At 43.9% G+C, this 13,007-nt stretch overlaps 1 protein-coding gene across 7 annotated transcripts in view; it reads right to left on the bottom strand.

Moving 5' to 3' along the window:
- SEC14L5 (SEC14 like lipid binding 5) overlaps positions 1–13,007 on the bottom strand; it is a 42,553-nt gene that overhangs the window by 9,277 nt on the left and 20,269 nt on the right. For 6 of the 7 annotated variants that reach the window (XM_074919447.1, XM_074919443.1, XM_074919442.1 and 3 more), the window contains 5 exons: positions 7,439–7,588; positions 7,179–7,310; positions 5,144–5,272; positions 4,259–4,478; positions 2,426–2,538 (listed from right to left, as the gene is read on the bottom strand). In XM_074919447.1, coding sequence (XP_074775548.1) covers positions 2,426–2,538; positions 4,259–4,478; positions 5,144–5,272; positions 7,179–7,310; positions 7,439–7,588 — 744 coding nt within the window. Of the gene's footprint in view, positions 1–2,425; positions 2,539–4,258; positions 4,479–5,143; positions 5,273–7,178; positions 7,311–7,438; positions 7,589–9,134; positions 9,281–13,007 lie in introns of those variants that run through there. The other variant, XM_074919448.1, reaches the window with a different exon arrangement.

Genomic DNA, 13,007 nt, shown 5'->3' on the forward strand with positions numbered 1-13,007 from the left:
TATATATATTCCTGTAGTCTCTACCTGCATCTAGCAGCCACTGTGCTCTTGAACATGGCCAAAGTCATACAACCTGTTGTTGATGCTACTGTATACAGCAGCCTTGGACAGATTTGGCAGATGCTTGGTGTTCTGAATTTATCAGCTCTTACAGATTCAGTAGCATTGTTTAGTCTCTGGAGCTTATGAGCTGCTGGGAGACTTTTTCACACTACTTCAACACATACTGTTCTTCAGCCTGTGGTTTTCTGGTAACTGTTTCTCCATCTACACTCACTGGTACCAACAAAACCCACACATACACTCACAAAGGGGACTTCTTCACAAATTCAGTAACAGAACTATAGCACTAAATCTTTATTACATTTTCTTTCTACATGGGTGATACATGTTAGTTTTTTCAAGAAAAAAACAGGGCTTTATAAATCAAGTTTGAACTCCTTTTACTCAGATGAGACATAAGCTCTCTCAGCTCTGAAAAAGATACACCAAGGCATGTAGAAATTACTGGCAAAGCTCCTTGCAGACAGTAGCCTCTTTTGGAAAGGCCAGTTAAAAGCAGAAAAAAAATATTTAAATCTTCCAAAGCCCATGAGTACCTCCTAACTCATTCTGTATGACCTTCTAAGTCAAAACTGTGACTATTGAAACCTTACCTAGCTGTATGCTGTTTTCAAGGGGGATCACTTGCTCCATCTTTCTCCTGTTTTCCCCTCTTCCTAAGCACTCTCTACTCAGCCCACCCAATTACTTTGCCCATTGTTATCCTTGGTCTGTCCTTCCTTCCCACCCAATCTCTCTCCATCAGGAAATCCTGAGTTAGAACCCTCGAGGCATTCAAGCTGCCCTAGATCTTTTCTTTTCTCAGCCACATACCACTTATCCTCTTGTCCTGATATAGAGACTCCCCTTCAGCCAGGAGGAATCCAAGCAGCTGCTGAACGTTACAGCAGAGCAGAAATTATATCTAGCCCACAGTACCTGTGGTGCTTTTCAGGGAAAAATGTTTCTATCTATACTAGCTGGCCAACTCCATCTGTACTCACCCCAGTCTAGTGCCCTCAGCTCCTCTATTTTAGAGGCTTACACAATGTACCTCACACCATAAGGCGAGACTGTCTCCACTTCCTGAATCCTGTGTGGTTCTGAAATAGTACATTTTGATAAAGGAGATTAAAACAAGAACAGAATGAATTCTCCTCAGAAGATTTCAGCCCTTGGCTGTACACAACCTGCCTGATATAACACACAGAGCACACAGCTGACATGCAGGAGCCGAGAGCTCGGTGCCACCAACTGCTTCTCTGCTGAGCGGCATTGCCCAGAGACAGGGGAAGCTAATTCTTTCCCCCACCCCACCCTGCAGCTTTTGGGAAACACAACCTGTCCAGACAGGCCAGTCTGGGCCACCGAGCCCCGGTCAATGCCTACCCTAAATACATAGCAAAAGCTCTAGCCCTGGGGACCATGGAGTGGCCTTTTCAATACTGCCAGCACTGAACTGCAGTGCCTGTGCAGTCTGACACTACTGGATCCTGCTGCAAGGTCACATAGGCCATTCTCCACGCCTGGCCTTTTACCTAACCTCGCCAAAGCAGGTCACAGAATCATTCAGGTGGGAAAAGACCCTTGGGATCATCGAGCCCAACTATCAGCCCCACTTTACAAGTTCTCCCCTACCCCACATCCCCCAACAGCTCATCCAAACGGCCCTTAAACACATCCAGGGATGGGGACTCCACCCCCTCCCTGGGCAGCCTATTCCACTCTCCAGCCACCCTTTCTGGGAAACATTTTTTCCTAATGGTCAGTCTGAACCTCCCCTGTTACAGTTTAAAGCTGTTCCCTCTTGTTCTATTCACAGCTATTCCCTGTGAGAAGAGACCAGCACCAACCTCTCTGCAATGTCCTTTCAGGAGCTGCAGAGAGTGATGAGGTCTCCCCTCAGCCTCCTCCTCCTCACACTGAACACTCCCAGCTCCTTCAATCTCTCCTCACAGGATTGATTCTCCAGGCCCTTCCCCAGCCTCGTTGCCCTCCTCTGCACTTGCTCCAGCCCCTCGAGATCTCTCTCTCTCATACTGAGGTGCCCAAAACTGGACACAACACTCCAAGTGTGGCCTCACCAGTGCAGAGCACAGGGGGGCTGTCACCTCCCTGCTTCTGCTGGTCACACTATTTCTAACACAAGCCGGGATGCCACTGGCTTTCTTGGCCACCCAGGCACACTGCTGGCTCCTGTTCAGCTGCTTGCGAATTAGAACCTCCAGATCCTTTTCTTCCAGACTGCTCCAGCCACACCTCCCCACAGTCTCAACACACAAATTGTCCATGACCCTGGGGTTTTTGGGAGGGCTGAAGCACACAAGCTGTGAGAACAACTGTTCAGGCTTGCAAAGAGGGGCGCTCTGCCTCACCTACCCACCTTGCCTTTGTGCGTTTCTTGGAGCCACTGGCGAAGGCGGATCAAGCAACTCTCTTGCATGGGAGTCAGCTGGCCCAGATATCGCTCAATGTAATCAGCATCCAATTTGTCAGCTGGAGGAAATAAAAAAAAAACCAATTCAGTGGAGACTTGGCAAAGAGATGTACAGTTATTTCTATACGTAAGGTTACTTATGATTTGCAGTGGAAGAGCGGAGAAGCCCTCATTTTAGCTACCTGAGGGAAGCGAGTGATATTCTTATGGTGATTAGGGCATGAAGACACAGACAGCATCTAAGGTATCAAAGCTGGATCACTCTGTCTCAGAACACTAATATTTCATTCAACCCTGAACTGCTCCAGCAGGAGCTTTAAATTAAATATCGTGAGCTTTGGCACTCATCTCATTAACCACTCCAAGACCTGGGCACTTAAATCCCCTGGTGTCCTAAAGATCTCTCACACAATTCCAATGACAAGAAGCTAAAAATCTGAAAACTGAAATGTTGTTCTGCTTACAGACACCAGAAAGGAAGGGAGAATAACACTATCACTTCTGACAGCAAGGGAAATTTTTGGCATGAGGAGAAGTCCTGTGCATACCAGCAGCTCAAGGCCCCTCCAGATCAGAGACAAAGGACAAGGGGTTTGAGACTGCCAGCATTCACAGAGAGAAGCAGATGTGCCATCCGAGGCTTGTATGTGCAGATACCAGTAAGGAGAATGTGGTACCCAAAGGGGAGCAGCACGGGCCAGTAGCTGTGCTGGAGGCATGCAGGCACACGGGAAGGAGGGCTGGGAGGACCACCTCTGAGCTAGCTCTTCATCAGGTAAGTTTTTTTTTTTCCCAGCAGATACCATTAACTACAGAATAAAGCCTAGACACCCACAGGATACACTGTTGCTGACCGATAACACAGAAATTATATTTGCTAAGTGCTACACCCCACTGAATCCACAGAGCTAGCAAGCTGGGGAGCAGTCCCAGGGAAGCTCATCACTTCCTAAATGTGAATATAAGCAGAACAAGAAGAGCTGCTCTCCTCTTCTACTAGATGTGGTCTGCCACTCCTCAATTCACTTTAATCCCAAAGCACATGAACATTTCTTATAGTCAGTTATGGATTTTAATCATTTTTTCAGATGGATTCCAATACAGACAAGCCACTAGAGAAGGTCTGATAAGACCAGAACCACTGATGGTTCCAAATTCCAAGCTTTTTCCCTAGATACACTCTGCAAGATAAGTTCTGTCTGAGGAATGACAACTCCTGTTTCTAATACCACAGCTCTAAATTAAAAGGTCCCTCCGATTTCTTTTTGTTAGGAAAAGAATTTTATTTAGTCTAGAAGATATCATCAGATCAGCACACAAAAAGATAAGTCCAATTCCGGCATTTTGTGTGAAAAATGCATTAGGCAGCATTCTGCAAGTATGTCTTGGCCTGATATAGGGGAAAAAAATCCATCCAACCAATCCCCAAGAACATTAATTTTGAAACAGCCAAAAAATTTCATTATAATTCAGTTAGAGAAACCTTTAAGTTTCTCCAATTTAAGGTATTAAATACCTTAAAGGTCAGATCAAAACCAATTTTTTTTCTGAGCTTGAACAAAAACATACTGCCTGCACAGTTTTTCTTGTCTTTTCAGTTTTGGGGAAAAAAGTTCCATTGTTTGTGTTTTTCTTGAAGAAAGAAAATAACTTTCCCTCCTCCCCACCCACAATCCAGAAGAAAAACTTCATGCCAAAAAAATAAAAATAAACTCATTAGTCAGTGCTACTCGAGGCATTTAGATTGCCAGCAGCTGCTACTGCCTGGACATCACATACCATCAGGGCTGACAGCTTCTGCTGGAGGGCAGGAGCTGCCAGTTTGCTCTTTGGTAGTTCCAGGAGCCCCCGACTCCAGTGGTATGTCATCAGCATCGTGTCCACCAGCTGGAGTTTGCTCATCCTTCTGTCCACACACTGGGGGAGGTGTCCAGCGGGGGATGAATGTGATCCCTTGGGAAATCAACTCCTTCAGATAGTGCTCAATCACTTCCTTGCCCTGAACGGGAAAACTCTTATTAGGAAAAAACCAATCCTATATTCCCAGAACCAACAAGGTGCAGAAGAGTTTTCCTCAGGACAGATGACTAACGCTGTCAGAGATAAACAGAAGAGAAATAGTTATCTCCTTCCATCTGCATGACCCTGCTGGGAAAATTTCAGTATGAACGCACCATACAAATGGTGAATCACAATATTGGCCAGGCAAATTCCAATGCTAAGGATACTTCTACCCTTATAATGCTTTCATCCCGTTCTCCTGCTCCCAAACCATCAGTTAGCTGCCCAGGGGAAAAGGCCACCAAAAGAAAGTGCCTCTGCTCAAGCTACTAGAGAGACAGGGTGCTGATTTTTACCCAGAACTTTCTTTTCCCGCATGAGAACAGTGTCCTCAGTGTTTGAGGAGCCTGGCACCCACAGCATCCACTGCAATCCTCCTCTGGTACAGCCTGCTCCCTTCCCTGTGCAGACACATTCCAGTGAGCAGATTGTTCTTCTGCTCATTGCACACTGAGTTTTTTCTTCGTTTGCCCCTGCTGAGTGATTTCAGAGACATAAGTAAGGGTATAAAACTGGATCTACTTTATAAAAAAGAAAATAGAGGCACACTGAGAGCAGGCATTTGATTTTGTTTTTTATGGCACAAAGGGAAACCCATCTTACCCGCTTGATGTTTGATGTGTACTGCTTCATGGCAATTTTCTCCACTGTGCTTTCAAAGCCAAAAAATGACTTGATGTCAAGAGATGCAGACTGTTCAAAGCAAGTCCACTCTTCGTTCTCAGGGTGAACCTAAGCCCAAAGATACACACAGGTAGGGCTGGATGGTAGCAGACAGTTCACAATATGGCAGGGCTCTTGCCCCTGGAACCAAAGTGATTATTTAATCTCCAGAGCTACAGAGGGCGGGGGCAGAAGAGCCTTCTTATGAGACACTGACAGACCCATATTTAACAGTCAGATTAATGCTCCCAGAGTAGTGGAAACACATCATGAACTGGACATATGGACGTTTGTGGTTTATCCAGCATTCCCCACATGCACAAGGAAGTCAAGATTAAAACCCATCTCTACCCAAGCAGACCTAAACAATAATGTTCATAGCAAAAGTTGCACTAAAATAGTAGTGAGGCTGCCCACTTGAAACCATCATGTCAAGATCTCCTTATGGAAAGATAGGGATGGCCTCTAGGAACATGCAATTAAAACTCCCTACATCTTCAAAGGAAGATAAATGCAAAGTGTTTCTAGTTCTGGATAGTAAACTCAGCCACTAACGTCAGTCTTCCCTCCAAAACACAGGAGACATGGCAGAGTGGGGAGTCTTCCCACTGTCAACTCAATATACATCTTTCCTTTCCAGCCATTTCCCCTCCAGTTACTCTCTATATGGTAAAAACCTATATAATCTTTTAAACCTAACCCTCTGCCTTTTCTCTGTAGGTGCTGCTGTTCACAAACTGACATGAAAGAAAAAAATTCCAGCCCACACACAAAGATACAAGCTCTATAAAGGACACAAATTGCCCCAGGGAGATATTAAGTTACTGCAAGAGCAGGATCATATTTCTCCAAGCTGCTTCAGAGAACACTGCAGAAAAGGAAAGATGAAAATAAACCCGTTTCCGGTGCACTCTGGCAGGGAAAAGGAAACTGGTAAAAATAGAGCAGGGAACCATCTTGAGGATGCAGAGCGCGAGCTCCCGCCCTGTTCCAGGAAGAGCGCTCCCCGCAAAGCCCAGCTGCTGATGTTTCCTTCCGGAGGACAGCAGCCGAAGGCAGCACAGCCCAAATCAGCAAGTGCAACAACGTTTGACCTGAGAACGTTTCAGAACTGTTATCAGCGCCTTTCACAATGATGGAAGTTTGATTTACTGTAGTTTTTAGGAAGCCCCACGTAACCACCTAGTGATCTCTGGCACAGGAAATCCCCTCACTATCCAAAATGGTAATAGCTTTTCGACTCTGTCTTGCTTGAAGCAGAAGCTACTTAGAGTTTGCTTACTCCCAAGGAGAAGCTGAGCAGTTGTCCAATTGCCAAAAGGGCAGGTAAGTAACAGGATCTGGACTTTTGTTTAGGGAACAAAAAGCAGTATCTGCTTCCAGAAACAGATGAAGCTATTTAATAGTGACTGAGCCCTAATAGCACAACTACAACAAAGTAGCATGCTGTTGCTGAAGATACTGCCACAAAGACACCCCAGGCCACAAATAAGGTTTGAGACCTTTCTCCAAATATTTAAAGCATGAAGATTATGACAAGGTGCTAAAATCACTTATTTGTGGGCCAAATTAATTGCCAGATTTTCCTCTGGCCCTCATCATAAGAAATGTTAAGCATTTCTTTTTAAATATACATATCTAAATATACACCCTGGATCCAGATGCTTTTACCTTGAATTGTAACCAAAAATAAACTCAGGTAACGTCAGCAGCTGATGGAGCACCATCCATGTTTTCTATTCTCATCCTGGGGCCTAACACTCCAATCAGAGATCACAATCAATGTAAAAAACTTTCTCAAGCCCTACAAAAGCACTGGAAAAAGTCTGCACCCTAAGACCCAACCGCATTTCCAGTCCAACAGTATCTAATCATAGCACGCTACCGTCCAGTGTTCAAATTCATTCAATCAATTTCACCCCATACATTTCATGCATGACATTCCTTCACAGACAAATAGAAACAGAGCACTTACTGAGTAGCTACATGTCTCAAGGACAACAACACGGTTGGCAAAAGTCTCATTGTGGGCTTCAATGCGGAGAGTTCGCTCTTTCCAGTTCACTGTGTTTTTCTGGATGAAGAAAACATACTCTACCCCTGCAATCTGAGAAGGATAAAGAACCAGGAAGGGGGGGGAAAAAAAGATAGTGAGAAAGAGTAACTTTAGGAGCCTTTATCTATCTGAACCAGCTAACAACACCCAGGACTCCTTGTCCCCTAGGTTCCACTTGCCTTCTTCAGCAGCCTAGGAGCATCCACATTGAGTTTGCAGCTCCGCTCAATGATATGTATAGCTCCATCATCACTCCTGGATTCATGCAGGATTTCACTCCCCAGGAAGACTGGAATCTCTGGACATGTAGGAAAGCGCTTCTCATATGCCTGGAAGTGAAAACAAAGCAAGCTTCAGCTTCTGGCTAGATCAACTTTAACTCATTCTGAATTAATTAATTCCCTTACAGGAAGAGTCCAACAAAACAGAGGCCCTTCACCTCTGAGAGAAGGGGAACCAATGCAGGGGTTGAAGCTAAAGCAAAATAGTTATGAACAAAGCCAGCATCCACTCATTTCAGTCATCAAGCTAAGCATGTCTTAAGACAACTTGTCTTTCACACATGAATTAGAAACAGAAGCCTGTTAAAGACTACTAGGAAGAGTACTAGGATAACAACTTGAATGTCAGGAACTGAATCTTTACCTAGCAAAAGCAAGCACAGCTCCACTGAATTCTGCTAAAGACTTGATCTAGAGATAATAAAATTCAAGTTAGGCATATTGCCTGTATATGAAGAAGCTATTTTAAAATATTTAATAGTCCTGTGCCTTAAAATTTGATGTGTTAAACAGTTCTAGTTGCCCTAGTCTGTCAAGGGTAAGACCACCAATTACTGGCTACTCATTTTGCCTTGATTTATCCATTTCTGAAACAATTCTGTGCTGGTTCTGAAATCTTCCTTGTTTTAATTAACCACATCCCTCTGAAAAGCCTTTTGTCCAAAGCTTCTTTACCAGCTCTAGCAAAAATCCAGCTTTCCATGGCACCTGCAGCAAACAAAGTTATCTTGCATAAATGGTACCTTCTGTTGCTCCTCTTTCCCCAACTTCATCTTTCATTAAATTTCAAGATCTTTGCAGAATGGAATGTTTTCCTTTGATTTCAGAAAAATACCTTGCATGTTGTGATGCTATTGTAAACATGTATTTGAAGCAACACAAGCACAAGCTGCACAAGCAGCCCAGGATTCAGCTACAGCTGTGACAGGAGGAGAACCTGTGCTATTTTTCCACTGCACTCAGAGCTGTATCATTTGGGTCATAAAATTTTTTTTTTGCTATCATTCCACAGCTAAGCCTAACCTCTATGAACTGCTGCCACCTTCCTGTTTTCTGTAAGACACAACAAAAACAGCACATAATTCTCTCATCAGTATTTCTATTTTTATCTACCACAAAAGAAAATATTAATGTGATAATGATCGAGATCAACTCAGTTGTCAGCATACACACAGCACCACTGGCACACTCAGGGTGGCTGCATTCTCTGTTACCACAGCAGTTTGAAGGCTGGTTGCCCCGCACATATGTACCCTGGTGCTGTGAGTAATACCTGATCTTAAAATAGCTCAGGCACTTAAGGACAAGTTCCATATCTCCTGCTCCTAGGCCTCTGAACAGAGCAGAAGTTATTTCAGAGTATCGTATTGCTCTAGAATCAGAAGGAAAGTGCAAGCAGACTACCAGCTAGAGTTCTGGCTGTAAACAAAGTGCACAGGTCTTTAAATCATCCTCTTCAAGTCGCTGAGTTATGTTCTGCTTGCTTTGACACATTTCTTTGAGAGCTTTTCCCATATCTGTGAGGCTTCTACCTGTGCTTTTCACTCCTGATCACAAGAAAATCTAAACCGGTTCAGAAAAATATAAAACTTACCATGGCAAGTGACTGTTTCCAACATCAATTCACCTGGGTCCATGCAACAAAAGCACTCTCACAGTTTTAAGAAGATTAATTTGTTATGATGGGAGTTCATGGATGTATGTCAGGCACTGCTGCAGAACACTCCCAGCTAACCACCCCTGGCATACTGCACGTTCCTCAAGGGTCACACAGAGCGTAAGGGGTGCATCACTTATTGCCTGCTCTCTAACGTCTGCAGCTGCCAGCACATTAATCTTCTCAGGTAAAGTTAATACTTCCTACTTGTGTCTCCACCTGTCCTCTCCCAATCCTCCAGACTCCAAATCACCACCTAGTGCTATCTTGAGGTCAAATTCTTTACCTTACTAATCTTTTCTATTCTAGTACATACAAGAGTCTCTCCAGGCCACCTACACCACCCATTCCTAGTTACCAGAGTCTCAGCATTCAGACAGTGAAAGCTGTGAACCTTTGTAGGCCAGCAGAACACCAGAATATTTAGCAACTATTTTTCAACTGTTTGTCCCATCCCACTCCTTAGATGTGCCCTTAACACACTTGCAAAAAGCATAACTGAAAACCCTACTCTAAAGAAGGTTGCCCCAGTTAATCCCATTTGGAAAACAGCAGCTAATGCAGAGGCTAGACAACACCTTGCCAGAAGAATATTCCTATTTTGGACCAGCTAAACAATGTCTGGAGAATGAAGAAAGGTCCAGGCAGAGAGGCACATGTCTATGCAGAGCACTAGTGATATAACTAAAATAACAGCCTGAACCCATTATCTAAATAGGTGGAACATTTCCATATTTGAGAAAGAATCCCTTTCGCACAACAATATTAAGTCCTTTGATAATCTTCTTTGCACAACAACTCTAAAAATACAGCAACCAAAGATGCCTGAAATCATATGAAGGACAGCTGAGGCACCACGCTGCAGTCACAGTAAAGTTGTACTGCTAACATGCTTGATCTTTCATCACTGAAGAGTCTGAGCTATCAGGAGAGAAACTCATCTTCTGCACCCAGCATCCTCTTATCAAAATCAGTATCTATATGCAGCAGTACAGTAGAACTTTCCCATAGACATGGAAACATTTTAACTTTTTTTCAAGCCATCGCCAGGACTAGCTGTTATTTTCTTCTTCTCTATGATTCTTCAGCGTGCAAGATGAACAGCAGAGTACCCCAATCAAATGAAAGGCACAGAGGTCTTAATATGAGCTTGATTTAATACTTCAGCTGCATTTGCTGTTTCATCTCCTTGCTGCAGTAACTCTGCACTGACTGGTATATAGGAACTATGATTTGTCTCTGCCTTCTGTGCCCCTCACTCCCCAGGAGTAACAGCAGTACTGTGCCACTTAAGTGCATACCCACAATACTGCTTTAACACAACCACCTTGTCTCGAACAGGATCAAATATATATATATATATAAAATGAGTGGCTCAATGAAGCTACTCCTTCCCTTCTTCTAAACCCTCTCAACATTAACATCACTAGGCAGAACCAGCTAACACACTGTGCACCTCCTGCAAACCCGCCAGCCCAAGCACGCCAGCAGGCCACGCCAAATCCCAGCGTGGGCTCCTCTTCCAGCACAGTCTCTAGTATTGACTTCACACCAGATCCGACGAAGAAAAACCCCAAGCTGCAGGAGGACAGGCCAGAGCACTGCACACACCTGGTTTACCAAGCAAACTCTCTCCACACAGTTTACAATCATTATTTTCTTAAAGGTTCAAATTAATGTGCTCTGTTCATACCCAAAATAACTGTTTCACAGGAGATGGTGGTTCAGGCCCACCAGTGTCTTTCCTTAAATCAAGCTGGTTTTCACTAGATTTCTTACAAAAGAATTGTTGCAAAAACCAGTGCAATGCTAGTTGGTTTTGTATATATAATGTGAACAACATACAAGTGTCATTTAAATCTTTGCATTCATCTCCCTCAGACAAATTACATATTAAATTTCACAAGAGAGCTGGGTGAAGACAGAGGGATTTGGGATCTGTTTGAACACCAAGATATTTTACTTGGAAAGATAACCAATTGTTCTTGGGTGCATTTGAAGTGTTAAGAAAAAAAATCATTTAGATACATCTGACAGCCTGTTGGAATTAAAAAAATTTTTTAGAAGTGTAAATTTTAAAATTTATTTTCCAAGTGAAACATAATTTTTAGCCAAGAAAACTTAAAACATGCAGGAAAGTTGTAACAGACACTCAAGTTTTCAGTAGTGTCAGATCCTCCTTTCACACTGAAAGGAAGATGAGGAAAATTTGTGCCAGGCTGCAGCACGTGTTTGTGTGAACGCGCCACCGGCACAACCTGACTCTGTCCCAAAGCATCTCAGCAAACGTGCTGCAGGAACACGCAAGGCCAAGCAGCCACTGGGTCTGGAGAGGGGGGCTCTCCAGCCTCACCACACAACCCACATCAACAGTAGCACAGACAAGACTACCTCAAGCTGCTTACACAGTGACCTCTGCATCCCAGCCATGACCCCTTAGTGCCACAGAAGCTGACAAATGATGACACTCACCGAGCAACAATTAATCAGCAGTGATATGGCTGACGATGAAATCAGTAGAGTGATTTGACCAAGGTCTTGCCCTGCAGTCTCCTGGGCGATGTGGCTGAATGATTTTATCTGTGTTGACCAAATGAATTATGGGACCAACACTGTGACAGATGAAAGTCAGCTTGTCAAAAGGGTTGAAAGTAACAAAGGGAAGCCACACTTAAGTGTTCTTAACTGTTGGTCACATACAAGATAACCAGTACAAAAAATGCATCTGTGAGAAGAGATGGCCCTGAAGGTCTGCCAGATGCCCAACAAGAACAAGTTAGACAAGAATACAAGTGTCAAAACAAAAGTGTTACATTCTAAAGCCTCACAACCACAGAGAAAAGGGGAAGTTACCCTCCTCTACAATCCCGCTACTTCACCTGCTTAATTCCTTTCCCCTCTGGAGCACAGAGTCCTCTCTGAGTCCTTCATCTCAATAGTACCAAGGCCTTACATTGACAGGGCAAGCCTGTTCCTGCTCCCCACTTCAGTTTAATCTCCTGTAGACTGACAATAGCCATATCACTGATGTTTCCTGTAGGATCCAGAGAACACGGCCGGAGGGCAGGATCTTTTGTAACAGCTACTCCCGTTTCTCCTCTGCAGGTTTCAACACCCCCTTCTAGTAAGTGACCTTGAAATCAATTACATACCAGAGGCCTTAGGAATCCAAAACAACAGGGACATCCAAGCACTGCATTACTGCATGAAACAAAACACCGCAAAACTTAAACTCTCCTGCTCACATGGAGGCTCCTGGCAGTTTCTTCCAGCTCAGTGTTTACTGAGTCCTGAGTGGTTCCAGCGTGCTCCAACAAGAGGCAGCTTTTGTTAAATGATCTTGTTTCATACCTTAATATCCTAGAGGGAATGTTATCATCTCAGTCTTAGGGCTGCCAACTCCCAGAGCAGCAGTTCTGGCCTTCTCCCCACACCAGTCACCTAAGAGAGGTGATTCTTCAAGCTTCCCACTAATACACAGCAAACAGGCAAACTGGTTTGGATTCTCCCTATCCGCATGTAGATGCTTTAGCAAATAAATATACAGAGCTTGCGTGCTAAATGCCACTGTCCATGAAATCATGCAGAAACATACTGAGCTATTTTGGAACAGCAGTTGGCAGGAAAACATTAATCTTCTACTTGATAAGCAATGCTCTGAAGTGGCTGCGTGGCCATCAGGTCTTTGGTTTGGTTGGTTTGTTTTTTTGCTTTGTTTAGTTTTTTATTTATACTAGGGCTTCCTTAGCGGTGGCATCATGGAAGTGTGCTGTTTCAGATTGAAGCAAGAGCACAGTAATAGAAAAAAAA

The sequence above is a fragment of the Athene noctua genome, chromosome 15 (genome assembly GCF_965140245.1).
Source record: "Athene noctua chromosome 15, bAthNoc1.hap1.1, whole genome shotgun sequence".
In the NCBI taxonomy this organism is placed as follows: domain Eukaryota; kingdom Metazoa; phylum Chordata; class Aves; order Strigiformes; family Strigidae; genus Athene; species Athene noctua.